Source organism: Plecotus auritus (assembly GCF_963455305.1).
Source record: "Plecotus auritus genome assembly, chromosome: 1".
In the NCBI taxonomy this organism is placed as follows: domain Eukaryota; kingdom Metazoa; phylum Chordata; class Mammalia; order Chiroptera; family Vespertilionidae; genus Plecotus; species Plecotus auritus.
Window position 1 is genome coordinate 101,535,437 of NC_137770.1, and position 23,917 is coordinate 101,559,353.

At 40.1% G+C, this 23,917-nt stretch overlaps 1 protein-coding gene across 6 annotated transcripts in view; it reads left to right on the forward strand.

The window, feature by feature from the left end:
* UPF2 (UPF2 regulator of nonsense mediated mRNA decay) overlaps nucleotides 1–23,917 on the forward strand; it is a gene marked incomplete at its 3' end in the record, with an annotated part of 132,838 nt that overhangs the window by 16,429 nt on the left and 92,492 nt on the right. For 4 of the 6 annotated variants that reach the window (XM_080643569.1, XM_080643568.1, XM_080643573.1 and 1 more), the window contains exons 4-6: nucleotides 4,909–5,069; nucleotides 11,801–11,998; nucleotides 21,720–21,872. In XM_080643569.1, the coding sequence (XP_080499695.1) occupies nucleotides 4,909–5,069; nucleotides 11,801–11,998; nucleotides 21,720–21,872 (512 nt within the window). The remainder of the gene's footprint in view (nucleotides 1–4,908; nucleotides 5,070–11,800; nucleotides 11,999–21,719; nucleotides 21,873–23,917) is intronic. The other 2 variants (XM_080643570.1, XM_080643572.1) reach the window with 1 other exon arrangement.

The window sequence follows — 23,917 nt, forward strand, 5'->3', positions numbered from 1 at the left end:
CCCCCTGGTGGTCAGTGCACTCCCACAGGTGGAGCTCCCCTCAACCAGAAGCCGGGCTCACGGCTGGCGAGCGCAGAGGCAGTGGTGGGAGCCTATCCCGCCTCTGCGGCAGCGCTAAGATCCCCTCAGGAGATGGCCGCCTGCTGGCTTAGGCCTACTCCTAAGCTGGCAGTCGGACATACCCCTAGGGGTCCTGTACTGCGAGAGGGCGTAGGCCGGGCTGAGGGACTCCCCACCCCCTACCACAGGGGCTATATACTAGAAGCCCAGTGCATGAAAATTCATGCACTGGAGGGAGGTCCCTCAGCCTGGGCTGCCCCTTCTCACAGCCCTCAGGGGCGGGAGGTGACCCAACAATCAGGCGAAGGCAATGCCCCATCACACCTCTGCTGCTACCACTGCCGGCAGCACAGGCAAGCCTCGGCTGGCCCTGGTTACCTGAGCCTTGGATGGCTCTGGGCAGCTGGGCATCCACCATCCGAGGCTTGCCTGCACCTCAGGCTGGCCCTGGGCGGCTGGGCAGCAGCCATCCGAGGCTTGCCTGCGCCTTGGGTCGGCCCTGTGCAGCTGGGGGGCTGAGGGGACTGGGGGCTCCGGAGGCAGGCGCCTCAGCGGGGCTGAGGGGACTGGGTGCCACCATCTTGTGGCTCTAGGCTCCACCATCTTTGAGGGTGTGACAGTCAATTAGCATATCCCCTTCTTATTGGCTGTTGGCGCTGCCATCTTTGAGGGCATGACAGTCAATTAGCATATTCCCTCATTGGCTGTGGGTGCCGCTATCTTTGAGGGTGGGACAGTCAATTAGCATATTCCCTCCTTATTGGCTGTGGGTGCCGCCATCTTTATGACAGCATGAGGGGACAGCATGATGGTCAATTAGCATCTTCCCTCTTTATTAGCTAGGATATTTGCCCAGCCAGCGTGCTCAGTGGTTGAGCATCGACCCATGAACCAGGAGGTCACAGTTCGACTTCCAAGTCAGGGCACATGCCTGGATTGTGGGCGCGATCCTCAGTGTGGAGGGTGCAGGAGGCAGCCCATCAATGATTCTCTCTCATCATTGATGTTTCTGTCTCTCCTCCCTTCCTTTCTGAAATTTAAAAAAAAAAAAAAAAAAAAAAAAAAAATATATATATATATATATATATATATATATATATATATACATATATATATTTGATTATGTCTTTAACTGTGCTCTAGTTTCTTTTCACACAAGATTATAAAAAAACCAAATTCTAAAATGAAACCAAAAGAAAAAGTAAGTTAATACTCATGAAATTTAGTTACTCTTGTGAAAATTTGACAGTGTGCTAAAGGAGATGAAAAGTAAAACATAGTAGTTTTCTTTAATTTTTAAAATATGTTTTTATTGATTTCAGAGAGAGAGGAAGGGAGAAAGAAACATTGATGAGAGAAACATCAACATCAATTGGCTGCATCCTGCACGCCCCCCACTGGGGATTACGCCCACAACCAGGGCATGTGCCCTGACCAGGAATTGAATTGGAGACCTCTTGATACATGGGTTGATGCTCAATCACTGAGCCACACCACCCGGGCTCTAGGAGTTTTTTATGGGTCTGCTTCATGATTACTTTTTCAAGATTTTAACCATGTCTTCTGTGTTATTTTGAATGACTCCATAGGTCAAAGCTACAATGGATTTTCTGTTCTTGTGATGATTTTTTTTTTCTTTTTAATTTGAGTAATAGAAGATCAAAATAATATTGGCATTGAGGTTCTTGCCTTTTCAACAGTGGGCTCTGGCTTTTTTTTCCCCCTTAGGAAAATACTGTTTTATATTGATGTTATGCTCTTAAATGATCACAGTACCCTTGAAATACCTCTATTTTGAATGTGATAAATCAGATTTAGGGATTAAAGAGCTTGCCCAGTGTGATTTAGCAAGTGACAGAATCACTTTCTTTCCTACCTCTTCATACTGTATTATTCACATCTTCTGATCCAAAAAAACCCCAAAAACAACAAAAAACAAACACATCTTCCTTAGTAGTCATCTTCATCTGCGTTTAGTACCTGTACTTGTTTTTAAAGTGTCTAGTAACTACATTAGCCACTCAGTACTTACCAAGACATATCCAAACAAAAGAAGGACCCAAAAAAGGATATAGCACCTTCAATATATTGCAAGCTTGCCTTTGACATATGCATTTGAGAGACCTTCTAATTTCAGTATTAAGTACCAAGTAGATAATTTTAATTTGAAAGGCAGTAAGTACAGTCTGAAGCCAGACTTGCTTGGGCTTAAGTCCTAGATTTTGTGAATTTATGTGTGTGAAAGCACTTAATAATAGTATCTGGCTCATTGTAAGTATACAATAAATGTTAGTTCACTCTTAATATATTGCCTGCCTAATTATTTAGAAATTTTTTAAAAATATATTTTTATTGATTTCAGAGAGGAAGAGAGAGGGAGAGAAAGATAGAAACATCGACAGTGAGAGAGAATCATTGATTGGCTGCCTCCTTACATGCCTGCACTGGGGGTGAGCTCGCAACCCGGGCATGTGCCCATGATTGGAATCAAACTGGGGACTCTTCAGTCTGTAGGCCGATGCTGTAGCCACTGAGCCAAACCAGCTAGGACCAGTAAGATTTTTCAATGAGAATTTCTCTTTGTGCATCTTACGATTTGAAAATTTGTATGCTAACTGCATTTTAAAAATTCATTTTTTAAACTATAAAACAATAGTAAACAGTATACAAAATAAAAGAAGTAACAAGATTTATGAGAAAATGCTTGATTTAAGAGTGGACTATTTGCTATTTTCTGTCAGCTTTAGTAATATAAAAACACTCCAGAAATCAAGGATTGATGTACCCTACGGGTATTTTCAGACCATGATTTCTTACATATATTGGGTGAAGGGCCACTTTCTTGTATTTTTGTTATAATGAATATGACTTGGAATTAATATTGTTTCATTGCTTTTCATATCATGTGATATGAGAGAGAATGAGCTCATTTATAATACATTTAATAATGATACTAACTCAGTTAACTCCAATTATGACAGGGATTGGCAAACTTTGGCCCATAGGCCAGATTAGGTCCACCACTAGTTTTTTTTGTTTTGTTGTGTTTTTTTTTTTACTGAGGATATGCTTTTATTGATTTTTTTAGACAGAGAAACAGCAATGTGAGAGAGAAATATCTATCAGTTGCACCCCAACTGGGGATTGATCCTGCAACCTATGTATGCGACACTCCAAGCACCTGAGCCACCTGGCTAGGGCAATTCTTATCCCTTTTAACATAATTTGCTTCAGCATAAACACTTAAGTTTTTATTAATTAACATTTTTCCTAATAATACATTGCAGAACATATGAGTAGTATTTATTAAATCATTTAATTTATTTAATTATAGTGACTTTTTTAAACTTCTAAAATGACATTGTAATTGAAAGTTCTAACAAGCTCATTCAAAGTAATGTTAGTCATTTCTTTCGTAGTTTCAATATTTTTAAATGCTTTGGATTTTTGTTTTAAGTTAAAATTTAACCATAAAACCAAAAGAAACTTTGTTTTTGCCTATTAGTCTGAAATAAGTGGAGAGAGAAACTAATTTATGACAGTATTTTTCATTTTAAGGGAAATGTTTTTTAGTTATTATGGATTAACTATTTTGATATTTTACTAATCTGTCCATACAATTATATGGTCTAATCAAATCATAAGAAAATGATAGACAATTTCTCATTTTAGATCCTAATAGGCCATATTTTGGAAAAAAAATTTGGAGTTAATGAATAGTAACTAATATATATACATTGATCTATCTTGTGCTTGTAATGGGAACCGATATTCTTAAAATAGAAAATGTTATTTGGAATGTTACAAGATTTACACAAAAGTAGGTAGGAATGGAGTAAGATGGGGAAGTCTGGAAATTGTTTCAAATAAGCAGGAGTGAATAAATGTAGGCATAGTCTTTCTACTTTATTTTTTGTAACTTTTAAGAACATAACCACAAAAAACCTTCTAAAGCATTTTCTTCCTTGTTCATAGGAAAACTCAAATAACAAGGAGCTAAAACAACTTTATAGATATTGCTTTTGAAAATCACTGTATAATTTATAATTGACTTTGTGAAATCTGTCATATTTGCATTTAGATTTATAAATTTCAAATGTTACACTACTACATAAATATTTAATTATTTAAAAAACTAGATCCAGTTATAGACATATCAACCATCTATACTAATATAGTAAGATTTTTATTTCACTTTATATATTTTGAAAATTTTCAATAGTTTTGCATTTCTAATTAAGGGTGGCTTATTAGTAAACTGTTTGCAGAGTGGAAGAGAAGTTGTGTCCTCTGCTCCTAGAGATGACCTGGGCTTGGTTAAGTGGATTGTTCAGTTAATATTTGTTACGTGGATAAATAACCAGTACTTGCACAGTAAATTAAGAATTGGCTATGTGGAAGATAAGTGCTTTTTCTAAAAGATAATGTTGATTCAAATATTTGTGAATGTTTAAAGATACTGGTTCTTTCTACTAGTATAACTTGTTTTTGAAAACGAACTCATTTAGGTTATGTCAGGAGTTATTTTAAGTATTTTTGATTAACTGTGTTTCTGAGGGGAGTATGGCTGTAATAAGATTAAATAATTTTTACTTAGTGGCATAATGTTAAATTTTATGTTTGCAGCATAATTATTAATCATACTTATTCTTTGAAGAACCAGTGTTAAAAATGTAATTGCTTAGGTGAATTGTATACAGATTTTTAATTTTTAGATATATCTTGAAAATGTTAAATAATAAAAATATGTTGTCAAAGAATATTGTGGTAATAAGCTTGTGTGATATATGGAACATTACATGATCATTACATTTTGATAGGATTATCAGTTTTAATTTTTTTTAATAGGCGTATTCTGCATTCTAAAGGGGAGCTAAGTGAAGATAGACATAAACAGTATGAGGAATTTGCTATGTCTTATCAGAAGCTGCTGGCAAATTCTCAATCCTTAGCAGATCTTTTGGATGAAAATATGCCAGATCTTCCTCAAGACAAACCAACACCAGAAGGTAAGATATTCTTAAAAACAAATATTATAATTTTTAGTAAGTACTATCACTAAAGGGTATTATTTGCCAGATGTGTATTGAAAATTTAAGCCTTTCACATGCCTTTAAAAATTTGTAAATGTGGTAGTAATAAGACCTAATAACCTTGAAAAACTACTTAAAATGCTCTGCTGAATGTAAAAGGTTTTAAATTTAGAGAATAATAAACTCATAATATTATGATGAGTTCCTTTGAATTCTTTTGTAACTAATGTCCTTGGTTTATATCCAAGGGGCCTTTTGTAAACCATACTTGAATTATAGAAAGATTCACGCCCTAGCCGGTTTGGCTCAGTGGATAGAGCATCGGCCTGCGAACTGAAAGGTCCCAGGTTCGATTCCGGTCAAGGGCACATGCCCAGGTTGTGGGCTCGATCCCCAGTGGGGGACTTGCAGGAGGCAGCCAATCCATGATTCCCTCTCATCATGGATGTTTCTATCTCTCTCTCCCTCTTCCTTCCTCTCTGAAATCAATAAAAATATATTTAAAAAAAAAAAAAAAAAAAAAGAAAGATTTACTTTATTTACCAAACTAGAGGCCTGGTGCTCGAAAATCGTTCCCTGGGTCGGGGAGGCCCTCAGCCTGGCCTGCACCCTCTGGCAGTCCAGGACCCCTTAGGGGATGTCCGCCTGCTGGCTTAGGCCCTCTCGCAGTCCGGGGCTCTCACAGTTCAGGACTTCTTGCTCCTTACCACCCGCCTGCCGGGCTCCTTAGCGCTGCCGTGAGCCCAGCTTCTGGCTGAGCGGCGCTCCCCCTGTGGGAGCACACTGACCACCAGGGACAGCATCTGCTTTGAGCATCATAGCGACCAGATGTTTCGCCATTTGGTCCATTTGCATATTAGGGTTTTATTATATAGGATAGATGATAAAATGCATTTGACCTTTGGAATTCTAGTACATCTATATCCTTGTTTTTAATCTGTTTGTTTTCAATGATATATTATCTTAAATTGTTATTTAAAACTAAATCTTACCTTGCAGTTTGTGATATAAATTGTTTATGATGATGATGATGATGATGATGTATTTATTTATTTACTTATTTATAATCCTCACCCAACTAGTGAGGGTATTTTTTTCATTGATTTTTAGAGAGAGTGGAATGGCGGGGGAGGGAAGAGAGAGAGGGAGAGGAGAGGGAGAAAGACATCAATGTAAGAGAGACACATGGACTGGTTGCCTCCAGCATGCACCCTGATTATGGGTGGGGATTGAACTTGCAATCCAGGTACATGCCCTTGACTGGAAATTGAACCTGAGACCTGCTATGCAGGCCAACGCTCTAACCACTGAGCATGCCTACCAGGGCTGTTTATGATTTATGAGAGGAGTTATTTTTCATATTATTTCAAAGGTGTTTTAAACTTCCTTTCTGATTGTCCTTAAGTTGGTAGGTTCTCTAATATATTGCTCTAACCTGTCACACTAACTACTTGATAAAATAATTTTATTTATGTTAGGTAGGTAAATATTAATAAATTAGTAATCTTTTTATTTTTGAAATAAATTATTAATCTTAAAACTATTTGGCAATCCTATTTACTTAAAAATTTTAACAGGAAGTATTTGTACAGTGTGTGTATTATGTGTCGTCGAACCAGCTCCAACTCCTGGTGACTCTGAATGAGTGATGTTCAGTGTATTGTTCTCAACACCCTGCTCAGTTCCTATAGACTCATGCCCATAGCTTCTTTTTTAAACATTTTTATTGATTTCAGAGAGGAAGGGAGAGGGAGAGATAGAAACATTAATGATGAGAGAGAATCATTGATTGGCTGCTTTCTGCACACCCCCCATTGGTGATCAAGCCCGCAACTCAGGCATGTGCCCTTGACTGGAATCGAACCTGGGAGGGACCCTTCAGTCTGCAGACTGACGCTTCATCCACTGAGCCAAATTGGCTAGGGCCATAGCTTTTATGGAGTCAGTTCATTTCATATGTGGTCTTCCTCTTTTCCTGCTGCCTTCTATTTTTCCCAGCACTCGTGTTTTCCAAAGCACCCTGCATTCTCATGATGTACCAAAGTAGGGCAGTTGCAGTTTTGTCATTTTTGCTTCCAGTGATGTTTCAGGCTTAATTTGCTCTAGGACCCACTTGTTCATCTTTCTGGCTGTCCAGGTATTGGTAGAGCTCTCCTCCAACACTGAATTTCAAATGAATCAGTTTTTTCCTGTCAACTTCTTCATTGTCCAACTTTCTCATCTTTACTAGTAATTGGGAAGAGAAGGGTGTGGATGACCCTTACCCTTGGTCTCTAATGACACATCTTTGCTCTTGGGGATCTTTCCTAATTCTAACATTGCTGCCCTTTTGAGTCTCAGCCTTCTTTGATTTCTTGGCTGCAGTCTCCATTTGAATTGATAAGTGAATCAAGGTAAGCACAATTTTTAACAATTTCAGTGACTTCATTGTCTACGTTAAAGTTGTGTGTTTTTTTTGTAGTCATGATTTTTGTCTTTAATGTTCAACTGCAGTCCTGCGTTGGCACTTTCTTTCACGTCTATCAGAAGTCGTTGCTACTTTTTGCCAGTAAGATAGTATCATCTGTATATCTTAAGTTATTGTTATTTACTCTACCAATTTTCATTCCTCCTTCCTCTGAGTCTAGCCCAGTTTTTCATGTGATATGTTCTGCATAGAGATTAAACAAATAGTTGAAATGCAACCTTGTATGACACATTTGCCTCTAGGAGATTATTCTGTCTTTATATTCTGTCATGATAGTGACTTCCTGTTCAAGATACAGCTTATTCATTAGGACAATCAAATACTGAGGCACACCCATTTCTTTCAGAGCAACCCATAGCTTTTCATCATCAGCACAATCAAAGCCTTTATTATAGTGTATAAGACACATAGACTAACCTTCTGAAATTCTTTGGAGCACTCTATTATCCAGCAAATGCTTGCAATTAGATCTCAATACCTTTTCGTTTTCTGAATCCATCTTGAACATCTGGCATTTCTGTAAGGTAGAAGCCATTATTATTGTACTAGAGGCCCGGTGCACAAAATTCATACACTTGGGGGTGGGGGTCCCTCAGCCCAGATTGTGAGAGGGCGCAGGCCAGGCCTAAGGACCCCAATGGTGCATGATCGGGGCCGGGGAGGGATGCAGGAGGTTGGCCAGCCGGGGATGGACCATGAGAGGGCTCCAGGGCATGTCCGGCCTACCTTGCTCAGTCCTGATTGGCTGGACCCCAGTAGTGAGCTAACCTACCGGTCCGAGCATCTGCCCCCTGGGTGGTCAGTGCACGTCGTAGCAACTGGTCGACCAGTTGACTGTCTGCCCCCTGGTGGTCAGTCCACGTCATAGTGAGCAGTTGAGCGGCCTTAGCATTTCATTAGCATATTACGCTTTGATTGGTTGAATGGCCAACCAGACAACTGGACATTTAGCATACTAGGCTTTTATTATATAGGATCACCTTACATATCACTTTACTTGTATGGGAAATTTGAACAACGGTGCTATTGTTACTGTACTCCTTGGCATCTCCTTTCTTGATGATTGTGCTATACAGTAGGTCCTTGGGTTACGTCCGAGATCTGTTTCTACGGCGCGATGTACCTCGATTTCGCCATTAGTCAGAACCCACTTACATAAGCACGTACGTCACTCACATGCAGCACATACACAGCAGTAATGAAGTGAAACAGTAAAAAAAATTTAAAAGAAAGATAACAATTCCTGACCTTTACTTGTGGTAAATAAATAATAAAAAACAAAGCACATATGTACATACATCAAAATGACGGAACTTTTTTTTTTTTTTTAATAAATAAATGGGAGATGGCAATGTCACCACGAAATGACATATGTCGAGTCTGACATAACCCAAGGACTGCCTGTATATTGAATGTTCTCAGTCTGTAGGCCATTTTGTTGCCATATCTTGTTAGAATCTTAACAGATTTAGCACTTGTGTCTTGAAATAATTCCATTGGTATTTCATTTACCCGTGGTGATGTATTTCTTCTCAGTACACTGAGGGCAGCTTTCACTTCACTTTCTAGAATTACAGGTTCTTTCTCACAGTAATCTTCCTCAAAGGTATCTGTCATCCTTTTGTCTCTTCTGTATAGCTTTTCAGTATACTATTTCCACCTTCCCTTTTTTCTCTCCTGGTCAGATAGTGTAATTCCTTGTTGGTTTGTTTAGCATTCCTAATCTACGTTTGAATTTCCCTTTAATTTTTTAATCCTCTGGTAGAGATCTATTTTTCCTTTTTTGTTGTTCTCTTCTATCTCCTTCTCTTTATCTTTATGTGATAATTGTTGAAAAACTGAATGCTGGATATTAACCCTGCTTTTGTCACCTTTTACTTTTGCCTTTCATCAGTCTCTAACAATTTTTAGTATTTCTTCCATTACCACCTCAATTTTTCCTTCCCCTTTTTCTTCCTTCATTGTCTTAATTCTTCCCTAGGAATATTTCCAGTTTCAGTTCACTGTTCTTCTGGTTTTTGGCCAGTGAAGTTTAACAGTGCCAATTTTTTTTTTAAAAATATATTTTATTGATTTTTTACGGAGAGGAAGGGAGAGGGATAGAGAGATGGAAACATCGATGAGAGAGAAGCATCGATCAGCTGCCTCCTGCACGCCCCCTACTGGGGATGTGCCTGCAACCAAGGTACATGCCCTTGACCGGAATCGAACCCGGGACCCTTCAGTCCCCAGGCCGACGCTCTATCCACTGAGCCAAACCAGCTAGGGCGCCAATTTTTTTTGTTTTTTTTTAATGTGGACTTTAAATCCATCAGGCATGTTATTTACATTTTATTTTTTTAGTGCTCTTCTTCACCTTTACTCTGTTTGAAATTAACAGTTCGTGGTCAGTACCACAGTCTGCTCCTGGTCTTGTTTTGGCAGAGAGAATGCAGCTTCTCCTGCTTTCAGTTACGTAGTCCGCTTTATTTCTCTATTAGCCATCCCATGATGTCCATTTATACAGTCATCTTTTTGGTTATTAGAAGCATGTGTTTGTGATGGACAAGTTGTAGGTTTCATAGAAATCTACAAGCCAATCTCCTGCTTTATTTCTTAACACCTAGTCCACATTTTTCTGATAACATTTGATTCTGCTTTATCTCCTACTTTTGTTTCTAGTCATCTATAATTGTCAGCATGTCTTGTTTTGGTGCTTTTATTAGTATAGATTATTATTATCTTTTAAATACATTTTTATTGATTTCAGAGAGGAAGGAAGAGGGAGAGAGAGATAGAAACATCAATGATGAGAGAGAATCCTTGATTGGCTGCCTCTTAAATGCCCCCCACTGGGGATCAAGCCCGCCATCTGGGCATGTGCCCTTGAATGGAATCGAACCTGGGACCCTTCAGTCCACAGGCCGATGGCCTATCCACTGAGCCAAACTGGCTAGGGCTAGTGTAGATTATTGACTATATTCCCTATGCTTACTTTACATCCCTGTAACTATTTTGTACTTCTATTTTTTATTTTATTTTATTTTATTTTTTAATATATTTTATTGATATTTTACAGAGAGGAAGGGAGAGGGATAGAGAGCCAGAAACATCGATGAGAGAGAAACATAGATCAGCTGCCTCCTGCACAACTCCCACTGGGGATGTGCCTGCAACCAAGGTATATGCCCTTGACCAGAATTGAACCCAGGACCCTTCAGTCTGCAGGCCGACGCTCTATCCACCAAGCCAAACTGGTTTCGGCTATTTTTTATTTTTATCTTTTAAAAAATATGTTCTTATTGATTTCAGAGAGAGGAAGGAAGAAGGAGAGAGACAGAAAAACATCAGTGATAAAAGAGAATCATTGATTGGCTACCTCCTGCATTCCCCCTACTGGGGGTCAAAACACAACCCTGGCATGTGCCCTCACCATGACTTCCTGGTTCATGGGTCAACGCTCAGTCATTGAACCACATCCACTGGGCTATTTTGTACTTCTTAATCTTTTTACCTCTTTCACCTCCTCCCCTCCGGCAACCCCCAGTCCACTTTTTGTGTCTATGAGTCTGTTTCAGTTTTGTTTATTTTCTGACTGGCTTATTTCACTTAGCATAATACCCTCTAGGTCTCTCCATGTTGTTGCAAAGGGTAAAATGTCATTCTTTTTTATGGCCAAGTAATGTTCCTTTGTATGTATGTACTACAACTTTTTTGTTCACTTGGATTGCTTCCATATATTGGCTCTTGTAAATTACACTGCAATGAACAAAAGGGTGCATATGGAAGATGCTTTTTAATTAAGGGTTTATGGTCTCTGTGGGGAGATAATTATGATATAAGAGGATTGTGAATCATAAAAAATGCTTAATGGAGAAGAGGAGACTTGAAGCTGGATGTTTTAGAAATGTCCAGGGTTATATATTTTTTATCTTGGTTTTAAGTTTCATGAAGGTAGGCTTAATATATCAAGTGGCTACTTACTCTCATATTAATTGCTTAAAATATTGAAGAGAAAATCATCTTTATCCTATGCTATCCTCTAGTCTGTCCTTGTTTAGAGCTTTATCTAAAACAATTTGTGATTGGATGTTAAAGATGGTTATGTGAATAGTCCAGAGTGCTTATTGATTGAAGAAGCTTCTGTTAGTTGAACACTCAAGATTCATTAGTTATAAAATTGAAAATGTCAAGTATCTTGAGATGTTTAGCATGCTTAACCTGAAATAGTTTTAATTCTCTGTGATTTATTTTTTTGTAGAGCATGGGCCTGGAATTGATATATTTACACCTGGTAAACCTGGAGAATATGACTTGGAAGGTGGTATATGGGAAGATGAAGATGCTCGGAATTTCTATGAGAACCTCATTGATTTAAAAGCTTTTGTTCCAGCCATCTTATTTAAAGATAATGAAAAAAGTTGTCAGAATAAAGAGTCCAACAAAGATGATTCTAAAGGTAAATTCTAGAGGACAAATTTTTACATTATGTGCTATAAAAATTAGTTTGTAAATAATATTATTTGTAAATAATATTATTTGTAAATAATATTATTTGTAAAAAAATATTTTTTAGTTACTACTTTTTCTCTTTAATAATATTTTTATTGATTTCAGAGAGGAAGGAAGAGGGAGAGATAAAAACATCAATGATGAGAGTCATTGATCGGCTGCCTCCTGCACACCCCCTACTGGGGATCGAGCCCCCAACCCGGGCACGTGCCCTTGACCGGAATCGAACCCAGGATCCTTCAGTCCGCAGGCCGATGCTCTATCCACTGGAGCCAAACTGGCTAGGGCTAGTGACTAGTTTGATAATATGAACCTTGACTCATTAGATTAAAGGCATGACAGAATAATATGGAATGGAGTTTGATATACTTTCATAGTGTCCAAACAATTTAATGTGAAATAATTTGAATATATTTGTTTATAATGCAGTGAATTCATGTGAGTTCTTGATAAGATCTAAATTTCCCCTAGTTGGATTGTTAGGGACAGTGTTAGTTCCTTAGTGCTGTTTTAGTGGAATGCTCTTTCTAGGCTAGATATCTCTCTTTGTGAGGAAGAGCTACTTTAGAAAAAGTAGAAATTTTGAGATTATCAGTAGGGTGGAAGGTCCTGAATGCCAGTCACACCATGTTTTCTAAAGGGAATTCTGTGAAACCATAGAAATGAAGAAGAGATGGAAGGGCGTGGTGACGGATTTGGAGAGAGAGCAGATAACGTTTTTAAAAGTAATTTTAGAGAAACCAAGATGGCGGCATAGGTAAACACCTAAACTGCTGCCTCGCACAACAGTTTCAAAACTAAAACTAAAAGACAAAACGGACATCATCCAGAACCACAGGAAAGCTGGCTGAGTGGAAATTCTACAACTAGAAGGAAAGAAAGAAGCACACGGAGACTCAGAGGAGCTGCAAAAGGCTGAGGTACGGAGACGTGCGCGGAGAGGATGGGCGGCTGAGTGCCTGGCTGGCTTTCTCTAGCGGGAGGGAGACGGAAGCTCCCGACTGCACTGAACCCCAGTTCGGACTGCACTGAACCCCAGTTCTGGGTGAGACCCTGGGGACCTGGACTCATACGGGGGGGATCTGGACTGTCAGGAAAAAGAGAAAAGCTCACGGAAACTCAGGGGAGCCGCAAAAGGCAGAGGTCTGGAGGCGTGCAGAGAGGACTGACTGCTAAGTGCCACTGGCTTTCTCTAGTGGGAGGGAGATGGAAGAACTCCAGTTCCGGGCGAGAATCTGGGAATCCAGATTCATTGGGGGAGAAACTGGACTGGCAGCGGGCAAAACTCGAGGGTGGCTTTCTCTCAGAGGTGCTTGCAGCGATTAACCAAGGGACACTGAGACCCAGGGGCCTCATAAGGCAGGGCTGACGGGAAGCCAAGGCTGTCTGGTCTGCCCTGAGACTCCGCCCTATCTAAGCTGAGCACAGAGGCTTTTGCAATTTTGCAAGTTTTGTCCCATAAGGCTGTCTCCAGCACAGAAGTTCTCCCAGCATAGACACAGCTGATCCTCACAGCCAGTTGGCCTGGGGTTCAATTCCTCCCAGTGATACCAACAACAATCAAGACTTAACTACAACAAGGCTGTGCACACAGTCCACAAAGGGGGTGCACCAAGAGTGTCCACCTCAGGTAACTGGGGAGGCTGAGCCACTGGGCCCTATAGGACACCTAGCACACAAAGCTACTCTACCAACTCAGGGAAGCAGTGAAAATGCGGAGACAAACAGATCACAAACGAAAGAAATGGAGGAAAGCAAACGACTGGATATAGAGTTCAAAACCACGGTTATAAGGTTTTTCAAGAATTTCCTAGAAAAGGCCGATTAATTTAGCGAGACCCTTGATGATATGAAAAAGGACCAACTAGAAATTAAACATACACTGACTGAAATAAAAAATATTATACAGAGACCTAACAGCAGACTAGAGGAATGCAAGAATCAAGTCAAAGATTTGAAATACAAAGAAGCAAAAAACACTCAACCGGAAAAGCAAAAGGAAAAAAGAATCCAAAAATTTGAAGATAGTGTAAGGAGCCTCAGGGACAACCTCAAGCATACCAACATCCAAATTATGGGGGTGCCAGAAGAAGAGAGAGAGCAAGATACTGAAAACCTATTTGAAGAAATAATGACCGAAAACTTCCCCCACCTGGTGAAAGAAATAGACTTACAAGTCCAGGAAGCGCACAGAACCCCAAACAAAAGGAATCCAAAGAGGACCACACCAAGACACATCATCATTAAAATGCCAAGAGCAAAAGACAAAGAGAGAATCTTAAAAGCAGCAAGACAAAAACAGTTAGTTACCTACAAGGGAGCACCTATACGACTGTCAGCTGATTGCTCAACAGAAACCATGCAGGCCAGATGGGAGTGGCAAGAAATATTCAAAGTGATCAATAGCAAGAACCTACAACCAAGATTACTCTACCCAGCAAAGCTATCATTCAGAATTGAAGGTCAGATAAAGAGCTTCACAGATAAGAAAAAGCTAAAGGAGTTCATCACCACCAAATCAGTATTATATGAAATGCTGAAAGGTATTCTTTAAGAAGAGGAAGAAGAAGAAAAAGGTAAAGATAAAAATTATGAACAACAAATACATATCTATCAACAAGTGAATTTAAAAATCAAGTGAATAAAAAATCTGATGAACAGAATAAACTGGTGAATATAATAGAATCAGGGGCATAGAAAGGGAGTGGACTGACAATTCTCGGGTGGAAAGGGGTATGGGGGTTGCGGGAAGAGACTGGACAAAAATCCTACACCTATGGATGAGGACAGTGGTGGGAAGGTAAGGGTAGAGGGTGGGGTGGGAACTGGGTGGAGGGGAGCTATGGGGGGAAAAAGGAAAAATTGTAATAATCTGAACAATAAAGATTTATTAAATTAAAAAAAATTGAGGGAAGAAAAAAAATAAAAGTAATTTTATATTCTGTTGCATTTATTAGGGAACCCATTTAAAAAATAATAGCTAATAATTTTTATTTAATAATCACTTTGTGCCAAATATCATTTTAGCACTTTATAATATACATAGGAATTTTTTTAATCCTCATAATAACTCTGAGGCACCTACTATTGTTATCCCTATTTTAACACAGCTAGTAGACTGTCAGTGACTTGTGCTCTTTTTTCTTTTCTTTTTGTAATATATTTTTATTAATTTCAGAGAGGAATGGAGGAAAAGAGAGATATAGAAACATCAATGATGAAAGAGAATCATTGATTGGCTGCCTACTGCACACCCCCTACTGGGGATTGAGCCTGCACCCCGGGCATGTGCCCTTGACTGGAATTGAACCCAGGACCTTTCAGTCCGCAGGCCAACGCTCTATCCACTGAGCCAAACCAGCTAGGGTGACTTGTGGTCTTTTTAAAAAATGTGTATCTTTTCATTGATTTCAGAGAGGGAGTGGGAGAGAGAGAGAGAAACATCAATGATGAGAGAGAATTATTGATCGGCTGCCTCCTGCATGCTCCCCATTGGGGATTTTACCGGCATTCTGGGCAAGTGCCTGGACCAGTAATTGAACCTTGACCTCCTGATTCATAGGTCAATGCTCAGCCACTGAACCACACCGGTTGGGCGCTTGTGCACTTAATTGCTGTGTTATACTACTTTTCAAATTATCTTAAGATTAGCAATTTTTATGTTTTATACTAAAATTAGGAAGTACTATACTTTGCTTTTGATGTATAAATATTATAACACACTAGAGGCCTGATGCACGAATTCTTGTATGGGTGGGGTCTGGCTGGCCCCACCCGACTGGGGTGGGGGGTCGATTGGGGCTGGGGCCAGCTGGGGGGAGGGGATGGCAGGAGGTTGGCTGGTGGGCTCCGCCCCCAATCGGGGTTGGGGGTGAATGAGTGCCTGGGCCACCCGGGGGGAGGGGCTGAGGGAGGTTGGCAGGCTGGGGGAAGGGACCGCAGGAAGTTGGCTGGCCAGCCTTGCCCCCCGCAGTGCGCCTCATAGCGACCAGTTGTTCCTGTTGTTCTGGTTGCTTAGGATTTTATATATATAGAAACGTCCAAAACATTTCATCACTCCAGTACCCATTAAGCAGTTTCTTCCCATTCCTTGCTTCCTCCAACCCCTGATGTCTACCAATTTGCCTTTTGTGTCTATGAATTTATCTATTTTGCATATTTTATATAACTTGGAATCGCACAATGTGTGTCTGCTTATGTCTGTTTTCATTTAACATCATGTTTTGGGGGTATATTCACATTGTGCCTTTACAAGTACTCCACTTCTTTTTATGGCTGAATTATATTCCATTTTGTGTGTATACCACAATTTATCCATTCATCCATTGGTGGATTTTTTTGCACTGTTTCCATAGTTTGGCTATTGTGAATAGTGCTGCTATGTATACATTCTTGTTTGAGTCCCTGTTTTCAGTTTGTTCACTATATACATAGGTATAGAATGGTGGTGTCATATGGTAATCTGTGTTAAACTTTTTTGAGGAACTGCCAAACTTTTCCACAGTGACTATTTTACATTTTTACAGCTATATACAAGTGTTCAAGTTTCTCCATATCTTCAACACTTGCTATTGTCCAGTTTTCTTTTTGATTATAGCCATTCTTATGAGTGTGAAGTGGTACTTCATTGTAGTTTTGCTTACATTATTCTGATGATTAGTGATGTTGGACATCTTTTCATATGTGTGTTGCCCATTTGCATATCTTCTTCGTAGAAATGTCTATTTGCTTGTTTTTTAATTGGGGTGCCTTTTTAGTGTAAGAATTTTTTTATATATTTTGAATACCAAACCCTAATCAGATAAATGGCTTGCAAATATTTTTCCCATTGTAAAGATTGTCTTTTTACTTTCTTGATACTATTCATTGATGCAGAAAAGTGGTTTTTATTTTAATGTATACTTAATTTTTTAGAGCAGTTTTGGCTTCACAGAAAAATTAAATGGAAAGTGTAGAGTTTTCATTTTCCCCCACCCCATACAGGCACAACATCCTCCACTGTCCCATATCAGCATATCATTACCTAAACACAAAGGTTTTTAACTTAAATTAAAAAAAAAAAAGGGATTAGTTTTGTCCTTTGGTGCTTGTTAGGATTGCTAATTTAGAAGAACAGTAAAACAATTTCTTTTATAACATTCTTCTTCACAATCTTAAGTTAAAATACATTGAATCTTAAAGTAGTTGTTTTTGTGAAAAAGATAGTGTGGTCATCTTACAGTGAGAGAACCTTACAAGAGGCCCTTGTGATACTTTGAAATATTGAAACCTCTTTATTGATCTCAAAGATAGTTTTATCTTAAGGTAATTACTTTATACTTTATGAAGAGTAGTATTGAAATATTTCAAGTACGTAAAAAAGTGAAAGGAATAGTATATTTTATAAAATACTCATTTTAGATACCTGCTATGTAGTTTGTCAGTTAAAATTTAAAAAAAGGTATTTCCTCATATATACTGTTGAAGCCTCCCCCTACCTACTGTGAGGACTAGCTCCTACAATATTAGTCACCTCAATATTTCTTCCAGTTTTAAGAGTTTGAAAAAGTATGATTTCTGCTATGTCTGGGTTTTTCCCTATCATGGAAGTTTGACTTGAAGGGTTCTAATATTTATTTCTCTTTCAGGAAGTGAATTCAGGGACTCAGTCTCTCTTTTGAGACCAGGTACTGAGTACCACAGGAGAGACAAATATGAGCATGTTATCTCTGTACTTATAATCACACTAGAGGCCCAGTGCATGAAATTCATGCATGGTAGGGTCCCTAGTGACTGCTGGCTGGGGCCTTCCTTTGTTCTGTGCCGCCCCCTGGTGGTCAGTGCATGTCATAGCGAGCGATCGAACTCCCGTCAGTTGAACTCCTGAGGGGACACTTTGTATATTAGGCTTTTATATATATAGATTGGTGGGACTCAAAGAATTATAATTTGAAGCAGATAGGAATAGGGCTGTAAAAAAAAGTACAAAGTACTGTGACAAGACAGTGGAGTCATTTCACATGGTTGGAGGTCAGATAAAACCCTTGATAGATGGACCTTTGTGACAGACTTTGAAGCTTGACTTGGATTTCGATGAGATTTGGGGGTGGGCCCTTCTTTCCTATATTAGTATTGTACATCTTTAGTATCTCTGTCGTATATTTTTCTGTTTCCTTTATTCATGTCAACCCTGGATAAACTTAGTCATGACCATATTGGTTTCTGTATCCAAATTGTTGAGATCTTCTAAAGATGATAAGTTCGATAGGTTGATAACTTTATAAATTTGTGATCACCAGTCTCAACCAGGTTCTCAACACTGCATGGAAACTTGACAGCATATCTGTTTTCAACTCACTCTTTCATGCTGCATAACACATTTTTATTCTTTCTCTAGTTTTTATTCTGTTTCCTTCCTTAGCAGAAGATTATGCATGATACACTACATCATAGAGAAGGTAGAAACTATCAGACAGTTTCCCCCTGATATTTATAAATCCACCGGCCTTATCTATAATAATAAAAGCATAATATGCTAATTAGACCGGATGTCCTTCCAGACAACCTTCCGGATGAAGTCAGGGCTGAGAGAGAAGCCTGGTTCCCGGGTGCCTGCTGGTGGCTGGAAGGAAGCCCAGGTTCCGGGTGCCTGCCAGAATCCGGAGGGAAGCCCGGGTCCTGGGTGCCTGCCGGCAGCTGGAGGGAAGCCCAGGTCCCGGGTGCTGGAGGGAAGCCAGTTCCGGCAGCCAGGAGAAGGAAGACCTATTCTTGCATAAATTTTGTGCATCAGTCCTCTAGTTACTTAAATAATGTTTCTTCCTTGGGTGATATGGTGAACTTTTACATTTATCAAAGGCCAGTCCATTTTCTCACTGTGAGTCTTGTCTCTCTGTTTCTCCTGAACCCTGTATAATCCATTATCCCATTTCTATGTCTTTAGTATCAATTTTTCTCACTTTCTCTCTCTGTCTATACTGGATCCTGACCTTAGTATACAAACATTTTCTCATCTTTTAAAAACAAAACAAAAAGATAAAATCAAATTGTGAATACTTTGAAACCCCCTGGGCCTCTACTCTTCTTGTAGCTCTTTGAGTCCTCTTGAAAGAATTGGCTATACATGAAGTCTTAACTTTCTTCCTCGTTCTTCAATTCATTCCAACCTGACTTAAACATCTCTACCCAAAGTTACCAATTATTTTTATGTTGCTGTATCTCTAGGGCAATTCCCAGTCTTTGTGTCATTTGATCTCTCAAGCCATTGAAGTTTACTGCTTTCTTTTCAGATCATTTCTTCCCTATGGCTTCTGTGATACTAAACCTTCCTGATTTTTCTTTCTACTTAACTTGGGCTTCCACTTTCATATATCTGTTAAATGTCAGTGTTTCTTAGGATCCAGTGGAAGAAGAGGGAATAGTCAGTTTAATAATCAAGTCTACTAATTTAATCTCTTTTTAAAAGATATATATTTTTATTGATTTCAGAGAGGAAGGGAGAGGGGGAGAAAGAGACAGAAACATCAGTGATGAGAGAGAATCATTGATCGGCTACCTCCTGCAAGCCCCATATTGGGATTTAAGCCCGCAACCTGGGCATGTGCCCTTAACCGGAGTCGAACCTGGGACCCTTCAGTCTGTAGGATGATGCTCTATCCACTGAGCCAAATCGGCTAGGGCTAATTTAATCTCTTAAATGTACCTCAGATGTACTTTATATTTACTGCTACTATTCTAATCTAAGCTACCATCATTTCTTATCCTCTTACCTGGCTGCCCTGTGTTTGCTCTTGCTCCCTTTATGCATTCTAAAACATGATTTTTACTCTTCTTCCTAATACTTTTCAATTACTTTACATTTATTTGGTGTATAATGTAAACTTTACATTGTCTCAAGTACCCTGCATAGTTTGGTTAGAGTTTTCCTCTTGCCCGGACAGTGTGGCACATTGGTTGAGCATCGACCTATGAACCAGGAGGTTATAGTTTGATTCGGGGTCAGGGCATATCAAACTGATTCCTAGTAGAGGCTGTGTAAGAGGTAGTCAATCAATGATTCTCTCTCACCATTGATGTTTTTATCTCTCTCCCTCCCCCTTCCTCTCTGAAATCAATAAAAACATATTTAAAAAAAAAAAAAAAGTCTTCCTCTCCAACTGTATCTGTTAATGCATCGCTCTTTTTTCTCCTTTTCAAAAAGTCTGTGCACAGCCAGTCTTCTTGCTTCATGGCCTTTATGCATTGTTCTACTTTCTGCTTGCAATCCTCTCCTCACTATACCCCACTTGACTCTCAAGTTCATATTGGTTTAATTTCCTCAGATAGACTGTGCATATTTTGAGAACAAAGGTCAGATTTTAAGCTTTTTTCTAAATGTTCAACAGTTTAATATAGTTCTGAATACATAATGGCTAGTCAGCAAATACTGGTTTTTGATAATCAGACATCAGGGAACACTAGAGAATGAGTATATGCACCATATGGGCAGGGGTTTTGTCTTGGTGCTAAGAACACTACTTAGCATGTAGTAGGATTTGAAATTTTAGTTGAATGAAAGGAAGAGTGAATGAGAAAATTTCAGTCTCCATTTAGAAGCAGCAAAACCAGTCTATACTAGAGTTTTGATTCTCTCAAATATGGTATGGTATTAAGTATCAGTAAAACATTTCTGCTTTCTGTGCAGAAATTATGGGATTGGAAGACTGTAAGAGAAGATGAGGCTGAGAAATGTAACAATTTCATTTATACCAGTGGTCGGCAAACTGCGGCTTGCGAGCCACATGCGGCTCTTTGGCCCCTTGAATTTTTAGCAAAGGCCAGCTTAGGAGTACCCTAATTAAGTTAATAACAATGTACCTACCTACATAGTTCAAGTTTAAAAAATTTGGCTCTCAAAAGAAATTTCAATCTTTGTACTGTTGATATTTGGCTCTGTTGACTAATGAGTTTGCCGACCACTGATTTATACTGTAACTTCATTACTCTTAAGCATAAATTCTTGAACTCAGGATTTTTTGTTTTTTTTTATTTATGAAAATTTCAAACATAAAGTAAGTCTAATTATCGAGCAGTAATTGTCAACATTATGCCAATCTTGTTGATTAGGTTCAGTTTCTTTTTCTTTGTTATCCTTGCTATTCATTTAGTTTTTAAATAATTCCTGGCCATTTTGTTTTGTTGCAATTTTTTTATTTCCCCTAACTCCTGACATCTAAATTATAAGGATACTTTCCTAATTGGTCTCTCTATATACTATTTTTTTCTGTCTTTCAAATTTATCTTGTATATTGTTGATAAGTTAATTTTCATATTACATCACATTTAAATGTTATTCTCATGACCCAGCAAAGGTTATAGTGCGTAAAAGAAAACGTCTGAACTCATCTTAGAGTTTGAGGCCCTCCTTAAGCTGAGTCTACTTTATCTAATCAACTTTATTTCCCCCTCATCTTTACCACAAATCCTCATACATCTATGTCTCCATCCATCATCCATTTAGAAGTTATGGTCTTGCTTCTTAGTGAGCATATGTGTTTTATAAAATATGAATATATTAAATTTATGCTCAAATGTTGCCAGTATATATGTAGATTCTAAGACAAATAATGTAAATTTTGTGAGTTTTTATCTTTTTTTGAAGCAGGATTTCAATATGACTTTTAATTCAGAGACTGTGATTCTTTGTCTTTAAGCAGAGGCAAAAGAACCTAAAGATAATAAGGAGGTATCAAATCCTGATGATTTAGAACTTGAGTTGGAGAATCTAGAAATTAATGATGACACCTTGGAGTTAGAGGGTGCAGATGAAGCTGAAGATCTTACAAAGAAACTTCTTGATGAGCAAGGTAAGCATTATTTTGCCAAAATTTTTAATTAGTTTTTCTTCCCAAAGCTCTAGCCTAAGAATGTGGATCTTTACTCATTATTTCCTGTTTTCCTTTTGTTTCCAAGCTATTATTGCTTCAGAATTTGATTTAGGTCTGAAACATTGTATGTTCCAGTTTGTATGACTGCAAGCTTTAATGATCATTTAAATTCTAACTATCTTAATAGATATTTCTTATGCTTCTCTACTTCCTAGCATTATTCTGAATTTATTTTAATTCTATAATATAATCTTCACAATCCCATAGAATAAAAGGTTAATATGCAAATCGACTGAACCGTGGAATGACTGGTTGCTATGACGTGCACTGACCACCAGGGCGTAGATGCTCAACACAGTAGCTGCCTCCTGGTGGTCAGTGCGCTCCCACAAGGGAAGTGCTGCTCAGCCAGAAGCTGCTCATGGCTAGCAAGTGCAGCAGCGGTGGTGGGAGCCTCTCCCGCCTCCACAGAAGCACTAAGGATGTCTGACTGCCAGCTTAGGCCGGCTCCCTGCAGGGAGCGGGCTTAAGCCGTCAGTTGGATATCCCCCAAGCGCTCCCAGACTGTGAGTGGGCGCAGGCCGGGCTGAGGCACCCCCCACTCCAGTGCATGAATTTCGTGCACCAGGCCTCTAGTCTTAATATAAATGTATCTGAGAGTTATTCAGAAATGGTTGAGAGATAGCTCTGGCCGGTGTGGATCAGTGGGTTGGGTGTTGTCTCATGCACTGAAATGTTGCTGGTTTGATTCCCAGCCAGGGCACCAAAAAAATAAATTAAATAAAATGGTTAGAAATAAAAGACAACTAGTAGATCAGTTCATCTGTGATCATTTTACCTGTATTTATAATTGAGTAATGTTTTATATTCAATAATAAAAAATATTGTTAGTTTTATTATTTAAGACTAGTGGCCTGGTGCACAAAATTAGTGCACATTAAAAGGGGATTAATTAGAGGAAATAATTTAATATTGCTATTTGCCCTTTCTCTATAATAGAATTGTCAGAGATGAAAGAAAATTAGTAAAATATATATGAAAACCTTCCTCCTATCAGAGTCTGGGCCACACCACGGGACCCAGAGTCAAGTCCCCGCCCACCCAATGCGCCTCAAAATCACGTGAGATCCAGACCTGGCCACCCACCCCCCTCATTGGGCTAGATCCAGACCTGGCCAGTCCCACCCTTGTCAAGCCCCGCTGGGCAGTCGATGTAGCCTCAGGTCCCCTGGCCCGGCACCAGATCGGGGGGCATGGCCTGAGGTCCCCCAGCCCAGACCAGGGCGTGGGGCGTGCCTTGAGGTCCCCCATCAAGCCCTGCCAGGTGTGGGACACGGCTTGAGATCCTGTGTCAAGCCCTGCCAGGCGGGGGGCATGGCCTGAGTTCCCCCATCAAGCCCCGCCAGGCAGGGGGGTGCAGCCTCAGGTGCCTGGGCCCGGCACTGGGAGGGGGGCACAGCCTCAGGTCCCCTGTCAAGCCCCACCAGCAGGGGGGTGCAGCCTTAGGTCCCCCGTCAAGCCCCGCTGGGTGGGGGCTGCGGCCTGAGTTCCCCCGACCCAGCACTGGGGGTGCACCTTGAGGTCCCCAGTCAAGCCCCGCTGGGTGGGGAGCACGGCCTGAGGTCCCCTGTCACGCCCCAACAGGCAGGAGAGCGCAACCTCAGGTCCCCTGGCCCGGTGCTGGGGTGGGGGGTGCAGCCCGAGGTCCCCTGGCCTGGTGCCGGGGTGGGGGGCGTGGCCTGAAGTCCCCTGTCAAGCCCCACCTGGTGGGGGGTGTGGCCTGAGGTCCCCCGGCCTGGCACTGGCATGGGGGGAGCAGCCTGAGGTCCCCTAGCCCAGCACCAGGACGGAAAGCACACCTTGAGGTCCCCCATCAAGCCCCACCGGGTAGGGGGCATGGCCTGAGGTCCCCCAGCCTAGCGCCAAGGCGGGAGGTGCAGCCTGAGGTCCCCTGTCAAGCACTGCTGGGTGGGGAACATGGCCTGAGGTCCCCTGTCAAGCCCCACGGGGTGGGAGAGGGCGTA